We start from the raw sequence: 13,840 nt of genomic DNA on the forward strand, positions 1-13,840 counted from the left end.
TGATTTATTGTAGAGATGAGGTCTTGCTGCCCAGGCAGGTCTCGAACCCGCGGGCTCAGGCAATCCACTCACCTCAGCCTCCCAAAGGCGCGGGAATACAGAATGATTTCATTTTGTATCTAGAATAGCTTGAACCTCTTGCTCATCTTGATGATAAGTAAAGTTTTGGAGTTTGGGCCCTGTGCGGCAGTTTGAGGGTTAGATTCATTCTCGTTCCCTGTTCTGTATGGTGTCTGTTGAAGAGCGTGTTAATCTAAACAACTCAAATTGATGATGGTGGCAGTGAGAGATTGTTGTGCACTGGCGCCCTATTTTGTTAGGTCACATTTTGAGAATATGTAACAGTTGAACGGGAACTTTGGGGGCCCAGGTGGCTGGTGCTCTGATGGCCAAAGGTGAAGAGGCACCAAGAAGTTCAAACTCTTTCTTCACTGATTGACATCCACAGGACCCTCAGCCCCCGCTCTGTGACTGGCGAGCAGCACTGGCCCCTTCGCTGCTGGCTGGGGTGATGGGTTGCTGGACTGGACTTGAAACCGACCCAAAAATGTTTCAGGCCCTTGCCACACTCAGCTTAGACTGCTTGTGAAGTCAGTTCCGTATGCATCTGGGCAGAGTATAAGAAATAATGACTTGCGTTGGGAAGTCATGGCTTTGGGGAGGTGGGATATGACTGGCTGTTTCCCTGTAATGTAAATACTTCAAAAAGCGATCAGTGAGGACCTGGCGGGCTCTGTTTCCTGATTAAATTGACAATCTTTGTGCGTATTTTAATAACTATAGTTAGGCTTTGGAACACTTTTGGTCTAGAAAGATTAACGAGTGATTATGCCCATCCCTAGTTGGTTATTTTTCACTACCCACACTAAGGCAGGATTAATGTAAAGATTAAATGTGATAACGGAAATGAAAATACCTCAGAAATCTTCAGTGTCATCACATGAATGTGTACTGTTTATTTAAGAGATAATTCATTAAACAACCTTGCTTCATTGGTCTAAGGCAGCATCATCTTGTCCCTCAAAAGGGAGGTGATCCATGCTTGCAGATGGTAGCTTTGTGGCATAGGGACTTCTGTCCCACCAGCACAGGTTAGAATTGGTGGCTCTGGTCTCGAAGTCCACTAAGCTTGTTTTGCAATGAAGAGGCTATTTCATTAGATAGTCACTGCACCAGAAATGTTTCATCTCTGCTTCTGGGACGTGTGCAGATCTGTTAGTCAGAACTTGCAGTGCACACAGTGCTCTGCTGAAATTGTGCAGGAAGTTCCTGCAAGTGTGGGTTCTGGGGTCCAGTCTTTACAGCGTTGTTCCTCCACATATGCCAGAATGAGCTGTTAGAGATCCAGCAGTTCTTTCTGATGCTGGGAGAATGTTCTCCATCTTTATTTGAGTAGGGAACTTATGTTTTTGGCCACCTGGCACCTCCGCATACCAGGTATTACTTTGAGGGGTGCTTTCCCGTTCTTTCTCCAGTCCTTTAGTCAGAAGGGTGGCTTGGAGCACCAGAACCTTCTGGGTTGTTGAACACAACTAGCGTAATATTTTAAAGAACGAAGTCCTTTTTAGCCAGACCCCGTTTCACACATAGCCAACAGGTACTAGTAATAGCTGTCATTTTCCAAGTGCTTAACATAGATCATCTCTTAATTCTCATAGTTCTAAAGTAGGTAGCACTATACCTTTTTACAGAATAAGAAACCGAGGCTGAGAAGTTAAATAGTTTGCTCAAGGTCATGCAGCTAGTAGAAGTCAGCTCCAAGTCATACATCTCATTGCCATCTCATGCACAATGTCTGCTATTGTCATCGCTGTCTCTCAGTTTGCAAGATCTTTGTAAAGTAGTATGGTCAGTGAGTGGAAAGCTCAAATCTTAATTCTGAGTAGTTTGTGTGGGAGGGTCAAAAAGATACTCTTAAGTCGTAGTATATGCCTTTTAGTCTTTACTCACAGAAAAAACACTCATCCTAAGTGTGTTTTTTTAGGGGAAGTGATCTTTCCATTGTTTGTATTCAAATAAAATGTAAAAGATATATCCTGCCACATCGACACTCTGTTAAAGATGGATGATTTGCTGAGGAGTTGAAGGGTGGCTGCATTGGAATCTCCCACTCATTCCTGAAGTCCAAGGATTGTTTGTCCGTATGCACTTCAGACTCTTCTAGAATTAGATCTGTTTCTAAATACTAGCACACATTTTGAAGATGATACTTTAAGAAAAAAAATAACCACTTATAATATTAAAGAAACCAAGAGTTGGCTAGGTGTGGTAGTTCACACCTGTAACCCCAGCACTTTGAGAGGCTGAGGTAAAAGGATCTCATCTCTACAAAAAATAAACATTAAGGAAACAACAACAAAAACAAAAACGGGCCGGGCGTGGTAACTCATGCCTATAATTCCATCACTTTGGGAGGCTGAGGTGAGAGGATTGCTTGAGCCCATGGGTTCGAGACTAGCCCGGGCAACTTGGCAAGACCTCATTTCTACAGTAAATCAAAAAAATTAGCCAGGTGTGGTGGTGCGTGCCTGTAGTTCCAGCTACTTGGAAGGCTGAGGCAGAAGGATCACCTGAGCCTAGCAGGTGGCTATGAGCATGCCACTGTACTCCAGCCTGGGCGAGAGTGAGACTCCAACTAAAAAAAAAAACAAAAACAAGAGTTGGGTATATGGCACATGAAACTGTTCTTTTTTTTCCCTTCAGTTGGAGTCTCATTTTCACCCAAGCTGGAGTGCAGTGGCATGCTCAGCCACTGCAGCCTCGACCTGCTGGGCTTAGGTGATCCTTTTGCTTCAGCCTTCCAAGTAGCTGTAACTACAGGGGTGCGCCACCATGCCTGGCTTATTTTTGGACTTATTGTAGAGACAAGGTCTCACCAAGTTGCCCAGACTGGTCTTGAACTTGTGGGCTCAGGCAGTTCTCTCACCTCGGCCTCCCAAAGTGCTGGGATTATAGGTGTGAGCCACTGCACTCGGCCTAAGAAATTGTCAAATTCTTAATTGGGAAGACTGAAACTTGGTTTTTATACTTTAAAAAATTAATATTTAGACTAGACTCTGATTCACACCTATAATCCGAGCACTGCAGGTAGCCAAGGCAGGAAGATCACTTGAGCCCAGGAGCTTGAGACCAGTCTGGGCAACATAGTGAGAGCATGTCTCTATTTAAAAAAAATTTTTTTTACATATTAATACTTGAGTGGAACAGGAACCTCTCATATGAATCACTTGCTTTTGAAACCAATCTAACCTCCAGGTGGCGCAGTACTACTACATTTTGTCCTACCTGGTTTTGTGAACCTAGTCCAAAATTCCAGGATTGATTGGTATTTAAGATAACAAAGGCTGGTTCAGGACCCTGTCCGCAACAGTCACTTCAGAAATATTTGCTGACTGACATAGTAATACAGGTTGAATTTCCCTTATCTGAAATGCTTGGAAGCAGCACGGTTTGGGATTTTGGATTTTTGCATATACATAATTAAATGTCTTGGAAATAGGATGCAAATGTAAACACGAGATTCGTTTGTCTTATATACACCTTACACATGTAGGCTGAAGGCAATTCTGTACACTGTCTTACGTAAGTTTATATATGAAACAGTTTTGACTGCATTTTGACTGACCCATCTATCACATGAAGTCAGGTGTGGAATTTTCCAGTTACAGCATCATGTCAGTGCTCAAATAGTTTTAGGTTTTGGAGCATTTTGCATTTCAGATTTTTGAATTATGGTTGCATGGTCTTATCCATTTTCAAGAAAGAATGAGTATCTGCAGGGTTGGGCTAGGAGAGAATACCAGACTTGAAAATGTTCTCGTAAACTTAAAGCAGGAGGTAAGACAATCTTGAACAGACTTCAGGGGATAAGGGCTGGCTACCAGATCGCTTTCCTCCTGCACCCCTCCGGGGCTTGGAGGTTTAACCAGATGACTTCATGAGTTCAGAATTTCCATAAGGATCAAGCAATCCTTTTCCTGATCACAAGCAAAGAGAGACACTATTAGGGTCTTAATGTAAAGATGACAGAAGTAATCTTTTTTAAAAAATTTACTTTAATAAAAGGATGGTGGTAAATTAGCTCTTGCTGGTAAGGACTCATTGACTTAGTTGTTGATTAAAAATGAGCCCTCAATGGAGGGATGTGAGATTGGCAGAACTAGGGACTGAAAGAAAATCTGTTTCAGACATTTAAATTTCTTTTTTTAGTTTTTCTAGTACTCTCAATTTCTTACCAATCTGCCACACACAGATGTGTAGGAAATATTTGGGGAGAAAGTTCTGACAAAAGACCAGACTGCTCTGCCCAGGTTAGAACACAGTGACATGATCACAGCTTCCCATAGCCTGGACCTCCTGGACTCAGGTGATCCTTCTGCCTCAGCCTCTCGAGTATTTGGGACTATAGATGCGTGCCTCCACACCTGGCTACTTTTTTTTTTTTAATGTTTTTTGTAGAGACAAGGCCTCACTATGTTGTTGAGGCTTGTCTCAAACTCCTGGGCTCAAACCAGTGTCCTCCTGCCTCAGCCTCCCGAAGTACTGGGATTACAGGCGTGAGCCACTGTGCCTGGCCCATTTTTTTGAAAAACTACGGCCTCTCCCCTCCCCACCACCAAAAGGAATACTGGGATAAAAATCAAACAGTATGCAAGTATGTGGTGTTCCCAGCTGCCCACACCCCCAGGGGCTCTTTTCTGATGTAACTGGTGTTGTTTTCTTCAAGAGATATTTATATGTATGTAAGTAATTCTGTACTTTAAAAAAAAAAAAAAGACATGTCTTTTTTTTTTTGCTTTTAGAGATGGGGGTGGTCTGCTATCTTTCCCATGCTTGTCTTGAACTCCTAAGCTAAAGCGATCCTCCTACCTCAGCTTTTCAAAGTGCTGAGATTACAGGCATGAGCCACTGTACTCAGCCAAAAATGATATATCTTAAAAATTGCTTGTATCAGTAAGAATTGAACCCATTTTGTGGGGTTTTTTAAAAAGCCATTTGAGAGAGAGAATCAGAGTCTTACTCTGTTGATTACAGGCATATGCCACCATACTTGACTAAGTTTTTTAGGTTTTGTAGAAATGAGGTCTCACTGTGTTTCCCAGGCTGGCCTTGAACTCCTGGCATCAAGAGATCTTCCCACCTCCACCTCCCAAAATGTTGGGATTACAGGTTTGAGCCACCACACCCCATCTAAGTTGTATATTTTCAAGGCACTCCCATGTCTGTTGCTCTCTTTAAAGGCACCTTTGGCATCACAGCAGCTGCTTTTGGATGCCCTACCCTGCCTCCTGCTAGGAGATTTGTCTGGGTTGCTGATCTTTAAACAGGTTGGAGGAAAGAGCAGGTATTTGAATTGCACACATGGTGGTGCCATTCTGAGCTCCACCAGCTCCTTAGCTATATAAGACTGCAGGTAGCAGCTCAGCCTTTCTGTGTGTCGACACCCTTTGGATCTATACAATGGAAAGAGCACTCCATGGCCTTTGGTGCTCAGGGATGTTCATCACCTTGTCCTTTCTCCTTTGTGGAAATGTAGTCGAATCTTAGTTTTGGCACCAGTAAGGCAAGCATTTGAAAGGGCTCTATGATTTAGGCTAGTGAGTCTACCCACTCCTACAAATCTGTCTGTCTCTCTTTTTTTCTTTTGATAAGAATGAAGCCAAGAAAAATTAAAGAAGACGATGCTCCAAGAACAATAGCTTGCCCTCATAAAGTAAGTACTGGGGAGGGGTCATTATACACTTGTGAGATTTCAGGGAGCTTGTGGGAAGCGGGTCTCACAGTGAGAGACCTAGAATCTTTGGTTTCTAAGTTCAAGAGAGTGAGTTTTACTGTTCAGTAGAGGTCGTTACTATTTAAAGACTATTAAATGGAATTACTGTTGGGAGCCAGTGTTTTATTATTTCTGTATGTTGACTATGTTAGTGCTTAATTTCCCCTGGGGTCATTAACAAGTCCATCTCAAGATACTGGGTGGTGTCTCACCCACGGACCTTTGTGGGAATGTACGCTTGTTACTGAAACATGGAAACTATTTTGGATGTTGCGAATACAAGCCACATGAAGACTTCCTAATTTCCTCACAGTTTTCTTATTGAGCCCATTAATTGTGTGTTACTAGAGGGGTGCTGAATTGTTTTCAAATGTAATTAGTTTTTTAAATATTTGGAGGTATTTGGGATCTGTTTACAAACTTAATGGGATATAAAACTAAAGAAAAAGCGTTACATAGGTACAGAGAAATAAAGGAGGAGAGATTGTAAATGGGATAAATATTTTTTAAAAATCAACAGTTGGAGAAGGATAAATTTTGTTTCGTGCTCTTAACATGGAGATGTTGACATGGAAGATGGTCTCCACCGGGGCCAAGAATAAGCATTTGAAAACAGTGATGCCTCAGTCACCTGCCATCTCCTTGCATTCTCTGTGTACTTCTTGCCAGTTGGACTTTAGAAGTTTTCTCTTACTTAAAATTGACACGTGATAACTGTACATCTTGACCGGGTACGGTGTGCCGTTTCAGTGCATGTATATCTTGGATGACACATTTTTAAAAATTCCATCTTCTAAACGGAAGCGCAGCCTAGATGTGAAGGCAAAAAACTGGCTTCCTCCCCCTCCTGCCTGTGAGCTGTCTGGTGACTCGCGCTGTCCTTCTGTCGTGCCGTCCTCTCATTTCCCCCATTCCCTGCATTACTGGGCAACAGCTGCAGAAGACATTGTTGAGGACATGCTTCCCATCCGCCCGCACCGGTGTCACCGCCACCTCTTCCTTTCCCCAGCGTCTCACAAATAAATCTCTTCTGTAGTTGCCATCCCTTGGAGACCCTCTTGCTTCTTTCTCTGTCAAGAAGGGGAAAGAGGCAAAGAGAGAAGAGGGAACAGTAGGCGGTGGAGAATGACAGCCCATTGTTGCAGCACAGAATATGGGGCCCACCCAAGGTAGTGGTGGACTGCCGCCATTTTAACTCCGTTTGTTTATGAGTGCTTCTGTTGCTTCGTTTTGGGACACAGTTGGGGGCGGCTGTGGGTAGCTGGAAGCCAGGGGGTGGGCTCGATTCCCGTGTGGCCACTACTTAGTAGTGTGATCTTGGGCAAGTCTACTCATTGATGTCTCTAAGCCTCAGTTTCCTCATCTGTAAAACAGGGTTTGCGTTAAGTGATGAGAATTTGTTGAGCTGTTTTTTGTCTTAGATAATTTAATGTTCCACTGGAATACTAAGTAACACTAAGATGGGGGGTGGGGAGGTTGTTTTGTTTTAATATGTCAGTAAAGGCTGTTAAGTGGTTGGATCCTTTCTCAAGTTTGCAGCACAAACCACTAAGCTTCTTTCTGTGTTTTAAGGGCTGCACAAAGATGTTCAGGGATAACTCTGCCATGAGAAAACATCTGCACACCCACGGCCCCCGAGTCCACGTCTGTGCAGAATGTGGCAAAGCTTTTGTTGAGAGCTCAAAACTAAAGCGACACCAGCTGGTTCATACTGGAGAGAAGCCCTTTCAGGTAGAGCCAGCTCCCTCCCCCTCACGGAACCCTGTGGGGTGGGGGGTATGGTGATGCCACCGGAGTCACCACGCAGGAGCAGGAGTCATCACCAGCCACAGGAGTCACCCGGGGAGAGCTGGGCCCTTGCTCCTCAGCGAGGAAGAAAAGCAGTCTCCTGAGGGTCACTCAGAAGGGTGGCCCGGGCTCATGCCTGCCCATATGTGATCCATCTGGCTCTGGATACGGAAAGTATCAGTGTGTATGGATATACTTCGTGGCAGGAGAGAAGCAAGATTGTTCAAGAACAGGCTGAGAACTAAATTTCTAGTGCAGTCACTGAGGTTGAAGTACTTTATTCTTGGTCGTTAATAGTATGTTGAATTACTAATTGAAAGGAAGTATCTAAAATTTCATCGTATGAGAGTTAAGATAGGCAATACTTTGTCTTGTTTTTAGACACCCATAAGTAATTGAATGGGCGAGGCACGGTGGCTCACGCCTGTTACCCCAGCTCTTTGGGAGGCTGAGGCTAGAGGATCGCTGAAGCACATGAGTTTGAGACCAGCCTGGGCAACATAGCAAGACCTCATCTTGACAAAAAAATAAGATTAGCCTGGCGTGGTGACGTACACCTGTAGTCCCAGCTACTCAACAGGCTGAGGCAGGCTTATCTGAGCCCAGGAGGTCTAAGCTGCAGTGAGCTGTGATTGTGCCACTGCCTTCCAGCCTGGGCAGCAGAGTGAGACCCAGACTCAAAAATAAGTAAATAAATGAGTCAACGAATTCAGTTAGCAGATCTAGCGTGGTTCTTTTTTGATAGTTGGCACCAGAAACCTTAGTCATCTGTATTTTACTATTTGAAATACCTACGGAAGTCCTAGGGCCCTCAGATGATACTTAGGGAGGTTCTCGCCAATCTGCCAAGTGTTTCTCTGATACTGTGCATACACAGTTCATGAGGGGTTGCCCGCCATGCAGTTAGAGTTGCCTGCCGCCAATTCCATAATACACTTGGAGAGTACACCCAGGACAGGGAGGAAAGTGGTAAAATCACATACCTTGCTCCACCAAAGCAGTGAGCTACTGACCCCCAGCATCTAGTCAGCATGGCTGAGTAGGTTGATCTCTGGTCTTTCCTCGACAGTGCACGTTCGAAGGCTGCGGAAAACGCTTTTCACTGGACTTCAACTTGCGCACACACGTGCGAATCCACACCGGAGACAGGCCCTATGTGTGCCCCTTCGATGGTTGTAACAAGAAGTTTGCTCAGTCGACTAACCTGAAATCTCACATCTTAACACATGCAAAGGCCAAAAATAACCAGTGAAAAGAAGAGAGAGAAGACCCTTCTCGACCACGGGAAGCATCTTCCAGGAGTGATTGGGAATAAATATGCCTCTCCTTTGTATATTATTTCTAGGAAGAATTTTAAAAATGAATCCTACACACCTAAGGGACTTGTTTTGATAAAGTAGTAAAAATTTAAAAAAAACTTTAATAAGATGACATTGCTAAGATGCTCTATCTTGCTCTGTAATCTCGTTTCAAAAACACGGTGTTTTTGTAAAGTGTGGTCCCAACAGGAGGACAATTCATGAACTTCACATCAAAAGACAATTCTTTATACAACAGTGCTAAAAATGGGACTTCTTTTCACATTCTTATAAATATGAAGCTCACCTGTTGCTTACAATTTTTTTAATTTTGTATTTTCCAAGTGTGCATATTGTACACTTTTTGGGGATATGCTTAGTAATGCTATGTGTGATTTTTCTGGAGGTTGATAACTTTGCTTGCAGTAGATTTTCTTTAAAAGAATGGGCAGTTACATGCATACTTCAAAAGTATTTTCCTGTAAAAAAAAAAGTTATATAGGTTTTGTTTGCTATCTTAATTTTGGTTGTATTCTTTGATGTTAACACATTTTGTATAATTGTATCGTATAGCTGTATTGAATCATGTAGTATCAAATATTAGATGTGATTTAATAGTGTTAATCAATTTAAACCCATTTTAGTCACTTTTTTTTTCCCAAAAAATACTGCCAGATGCTGATGTTCAGTGTAATTTCTTTGCCTGTTCAGTTACAGAAAGTGGTGCTCAGTTGTAGAATGTATTGTACCTTTTAACACCTAACGTGTACATCGTGTAACAGAAAGGGCGACAATAAAATAGCAGTCCTAAGAAAGAACATGGCAGAACAAGATCTGTAAGCACAGTCTTATTTTCTTTTGTTGTCCAGAATACTTATAATTCTTGAGCCTCCCAGAAATTGGAAGCTAAATAAAGCAACTCGAGTTTTCCTTTATTTTGCACTCAATACCGTGATTTGTGATGAAAGCGATGCATGGATATGTTAATACTTCTACATGTTCTGGATCTGAAGGAGGGCAGGTAGCAGGCACCCCGAGTTCAGGAACTACCTCAGAGTCCCCGAGGCCAGGCCGTGGTGGTAGGATGTGGTTTCAGCCCCCCCGCAAATGTGTGCGTGAGCATCTGTGCCGCAGCCCGCGTGGCTCCTCCAGGTAAGGCGCTCGCCAGCAGTGGGTGCGCGAGGGAAGATCGGACCCTTCCTCACTCAGGCTGCCTCCAGAGGTGGCTCCAGCCACTCCTTGGCTTGGCCAGCAGGAAGCGCTTGGGGCTGTCAGTTGTTCAGTTTGAGAGCCTTTGTTCCTCCCCCTGGCGGGGTCCTCGTGAAGTGCTGGCAGACGGCGGCTGAGCACCAGTAGCTTCAGTTCAGCACGGTCCAGGTGCAGTTCAGCGATGTGATTAGCTGATGGGTACCTCACCTCTCACGTTGTGATCTCCTCGGTGTCTGATACTAACTTTGGATTTGACTTAGGGTCAAACATCAGACTCGTTCGGAATATTTCATAAACTGCCGTGATACAGTGAAATCCCACTGCTCAAGATGCAGACATACTGTGCATCCTGTGCTGTGTATGCTTGACTGCAAGATCCGTGACAAACTAGCTGACTTGAGCAGAGATGTCTCTGACGATGGCCAGGACCCATCCGCTCCACACGAGCCCGATCTCTCGCAGCTTCTCCACAGTCCTGTGCAGGAGGATTGGTGACCCAATGACAGTGGCCCCGTGGCTCTGGAATCTTGAAGTGCCTTTTGTGAATCATGAATGAAAAACTCCACTTGAAACCCTGTTTTTTATTCATCCAGAATCTTACCCCTTGGGTAGTTGATCAGAAGACCCCCAGCAGTTCTTTGGAGAAGCCAGGGTCGGCTGTATCTGGCAGTCAGGAGAGGGCTAAGCCTGTGGTGGTGGTCTTCAGCGCCAGGCCCTGGTGAGAACGTCGGTTCTTCGGCTAGGCCTGAGCAGAGGCTTCCGTGAATGCTCAGCCTGTGAGCGCCCAAGCCTCCCACGCCCACCGTCAGGTCGAGCAAGCTCGGGTGGCTGTGCTCACATGCCACTCCCGTTGGCTGTTGTAGGCGTCCTCGCCCAGCACGAGGCTGCCCTGGCCCTCGCACTGTCCTCGGGACCCCTGCCCAAGGCCCCGCAGCAGAGCACACCTGTGCCGTGGGCAGTCCCACCAGCAGCCCTGAGAGCCATGCCGTGACCTGCAGGAGCCAGGCTCCCGTGGAATGCGGTCCCTCTTCCTCTGTGCCTTGACCCCTTGGGAGATGCCCGCGGTCATCTCTCCTGTCCCTTCCTGTCTCCGAGTGGAAGAGTCAGCCCGCCCCCTTCCTCTCTGTTCATGTGTCTTCTCAGTCTGCAGAGTTAACTTCTGTAAGGAGTTTGATCTGGGATGTCCAAGTTCTTTGTCAACATAGCATTCTGAAGTTACAACAGTAGCATAGGAAACTGTTACATGAGCAACGGTATAAGGTAGAGGTACTTCTCACTGGGTTTACTTAACCCCATTTTGCTTGTGGTTAGAATTTATAATTTTGCTAAAGATGTAATTTACTAAGATTTGAAATGGTGTTCTAACAGTGAGTCCATTGTCTTGAGGATTAATCTGATTTATAAGTAATACTGATAGACTTATTTTCGTACAACTGAGCAGAAATAAATGCATGTTTCTAGCATATGTAATATAAAAACTCCAGAAGATAAGTTTACACTTATCAAGATGTTGTTTTCTATTTTTGAATTTATTATTTTCCCCCTTTTTGGTAGTGGGGTTGAGACGGGGGAGCATAATATTTGTATAAAGAACTGTCACCCCAGAGTGACATTTATTTTCCAAGGTGACCTTGAACTCATGCTGTTGGTTTCTCATATGCTGTTGGTTTCATATGGTGTTTGTGTGCTTTGCCTAGACTCAAGGCCTGAGGATTTGAGGAAAATCAAGATTTTTTTTTTTGCTGTTTGCTTTTCATGTACATGTTCCAAGTGTCGCTTATTTTGCTAAATAAGCCCCCAGTGCAATAGTGCATGCAGTGCCTGCCCGTGTGTCCAAGCAGAGTTCAAGTTCATTTCTTCACAAATGATGAGAGTCACTTCCAGTCGGCAGAGGCATGTCTGCGTGGCCCTTGGAGAGTGCCCCGTGAGGTCCCTGCTGCCCGGCCAAGCCTGTCCATCACAGCACACCTAGCGCTGTGTCAGCTACCCAGGAAAGCCTGGCCCCTAAGCTCAGTTTTGAGTTGGACACCCGATAAATCTACCTGCCTCCCCACCCCCACTCTATGTAGAGCGAGTGATGTGGACTCCATGTGGCTTAGGAAGTCCACGTGGCTCATCTTTAACTCCTGGAGTTCCTTCCTTCTGACCACCCGTGAGATTAAGGGTCGCTGAGGTGGAAACAGTGCCCAGTGCCCGCTGCGGCTAGAAATCCACTTGACACGGCTGTGCCCGGTGCCTCCCCAGCTGCTCTGCTGTACAGTTTGTCACCAGTGCAAGGTCACCCTGGACCCCGGCTGGGGGGTGCCTGTCTGACTTCGCGGCTCCCTGTGGGCGTTAGTGCCAGTGCGTTCTGCCCGAACTTTTAGCCCATGAGGTGGGGAGAGGCTGTGACTCTGGGCTTTACGTCCTGTGACCGTGACCGTGCACTCCATGGCCTGCTGTCCAGCTTTGGAGGACAGAAAGTCCCCCCGGCCTTCACAGACACGCAGGTGCACGGTGGCATTTGCCCAGTGACGGGCAAGGTCTCCCGCCTGCCAGCTGACCTCCTGTCTATCTCGTACTTGCTCCGACTGTGGCCTGATTGTCCAAAGGCAGTTTACGTGCGGGCCCTTCAGCCGAACAGCATCGGGCAGAAGGGCAGGTGCAGGACTGAGAGGCTTCTTGGCATCCGGCCCAAGCCCAAGGGGTCAGTTTGGTGCCAGAGACGATGGAGGTTTGATGGGAAGAATGGGCGGGTACTGCTGACACATTACCCAGTCCCTTTAAAAATCTGGAAAAGAGTGTTGGCATTAGGTCCACAGGCAAAGCGGTCCTCCCGCAAACGGGGTGCAGGATGGTAGGGGGTAGCAAGTGGGGAGCACCTTGCACCCCCAGCCGGCATTCTGCACGTCGCAGAGGAGAGTGTGGTGGTGTCACAGTCATCAGAAGCACTGATTGGTTTTCCACAAATTAGCAAGTGACTGCTTTTCATGAGATGCCAGACGCCATGAGAAACAGCACAGGGATGTCATGGGGGGTTGGCAGTGCCATGCTCTCTTCTGTTAGCTGCTCCTGCATACAGCATGCAGGCGGAAGGGCATCGGTCCCACACGGAATAACCTTCTTTCTACAACGTCCACACCTGTTACGAGGCTCCATTATCAACAGATGATGCGAAAGTTCTGTTTGTATTCACTTTCTGGTAACTTCTGCAGGCCCTGGCTCAAGGACTTGGCATTGTGTCTCATGTGCATCTTTTTCTCAAAGTGTTCTTTACCATTTCTGGAATTGTCCTTGGTTTTTCCTTAGCTCATAGGTCATAGATGCAGAAATATAGTATTTAAGGCACCCGCATCAAGCATCAGATGGCTTTGCATCCAGAAAACATTGCTAACTCAGTTTGAAGCACCAAGCATGTGTAACATGGCTCTATAAGATATAATAAATGCATAATGTTAAGCTTTTGAATGCCTGTGGTTCTGGTTTGTTCCTCACGCCTCTCAGCCACTGCTTCTGGGTCCTGTGGCACAGTAAACCCAGCAACGAGCCCCGCCTGGTCCAGGGGCTGCCCGCCTGCCCGGGGCACATCCTCACAGGGTCCGGTCTCCCCAGCAAGAGATGCTTCCTTGACGCTTCACTCCAAGGTGGGCAACCGAGCCAGGAGTTTTTTTGAGTTGGGGTTTCACGGTGTTGTCCAGGCTGGAATTCAGTGAGTGGCATGGTCACTGCTCATCACAGCCTCCCAATTCCTGGACTGAAGAGCGCCCCCCTCAGCTTTCTGAGTAGCTGGAAA

At 45.8% G+C, this 13,840-nt stretch overlaps 1 protein-coding gene across 1 annotated transcript in view; it reads left to right on the forward strand.

Annotated features, from left to right (window-relative positions):
• LOC103258790 (transcriptional repressor protein YY1) overlaps positions 1 to 13,512 on the forward strand; it is a gene marked incomplete at its 5' end in the record, with an annotated part of 36,824 nt that extends 23,312 nt beyond the window's left edge. The window contains 3 exons of the mRNA XM_021711531.1: positions 5,653 to 5,713; positions 7,346 to 7,504; positions 8,631 to 13,512. Of these exons, the coding sequence (XP_021567206.1) occupies positions 5,653 to 5,713; positions 7,346 to 7,504; positions 8,631 to 8,813 (403 nt within the window). The remainder of the gene's footprint in view (positions 1 to 5,652; positions 5,714 to 7,345; positions 7,505 to 8,630) is intronic.
• Positions 13,513 to 13,840: the final 328 nt, after the last annotated feature.

The sequence above is a fragment of the Carlito syrichta genome, unplaced genomic scaffold (assembly GCF_000164805.1).
Source record: "Carlito syrichta isolate Samal-C Ts95f unplaced genomic scaffold, Tarsius_syrichta-2.0.1 Scaffold84643, whole genome shotgun sequence".
Taxonomy (NCBI): Eukaryota; Metazoa; Chordata; class Mammalia; order Primates; family Tarsiidae; genus Carlito; species Carlito syrichta.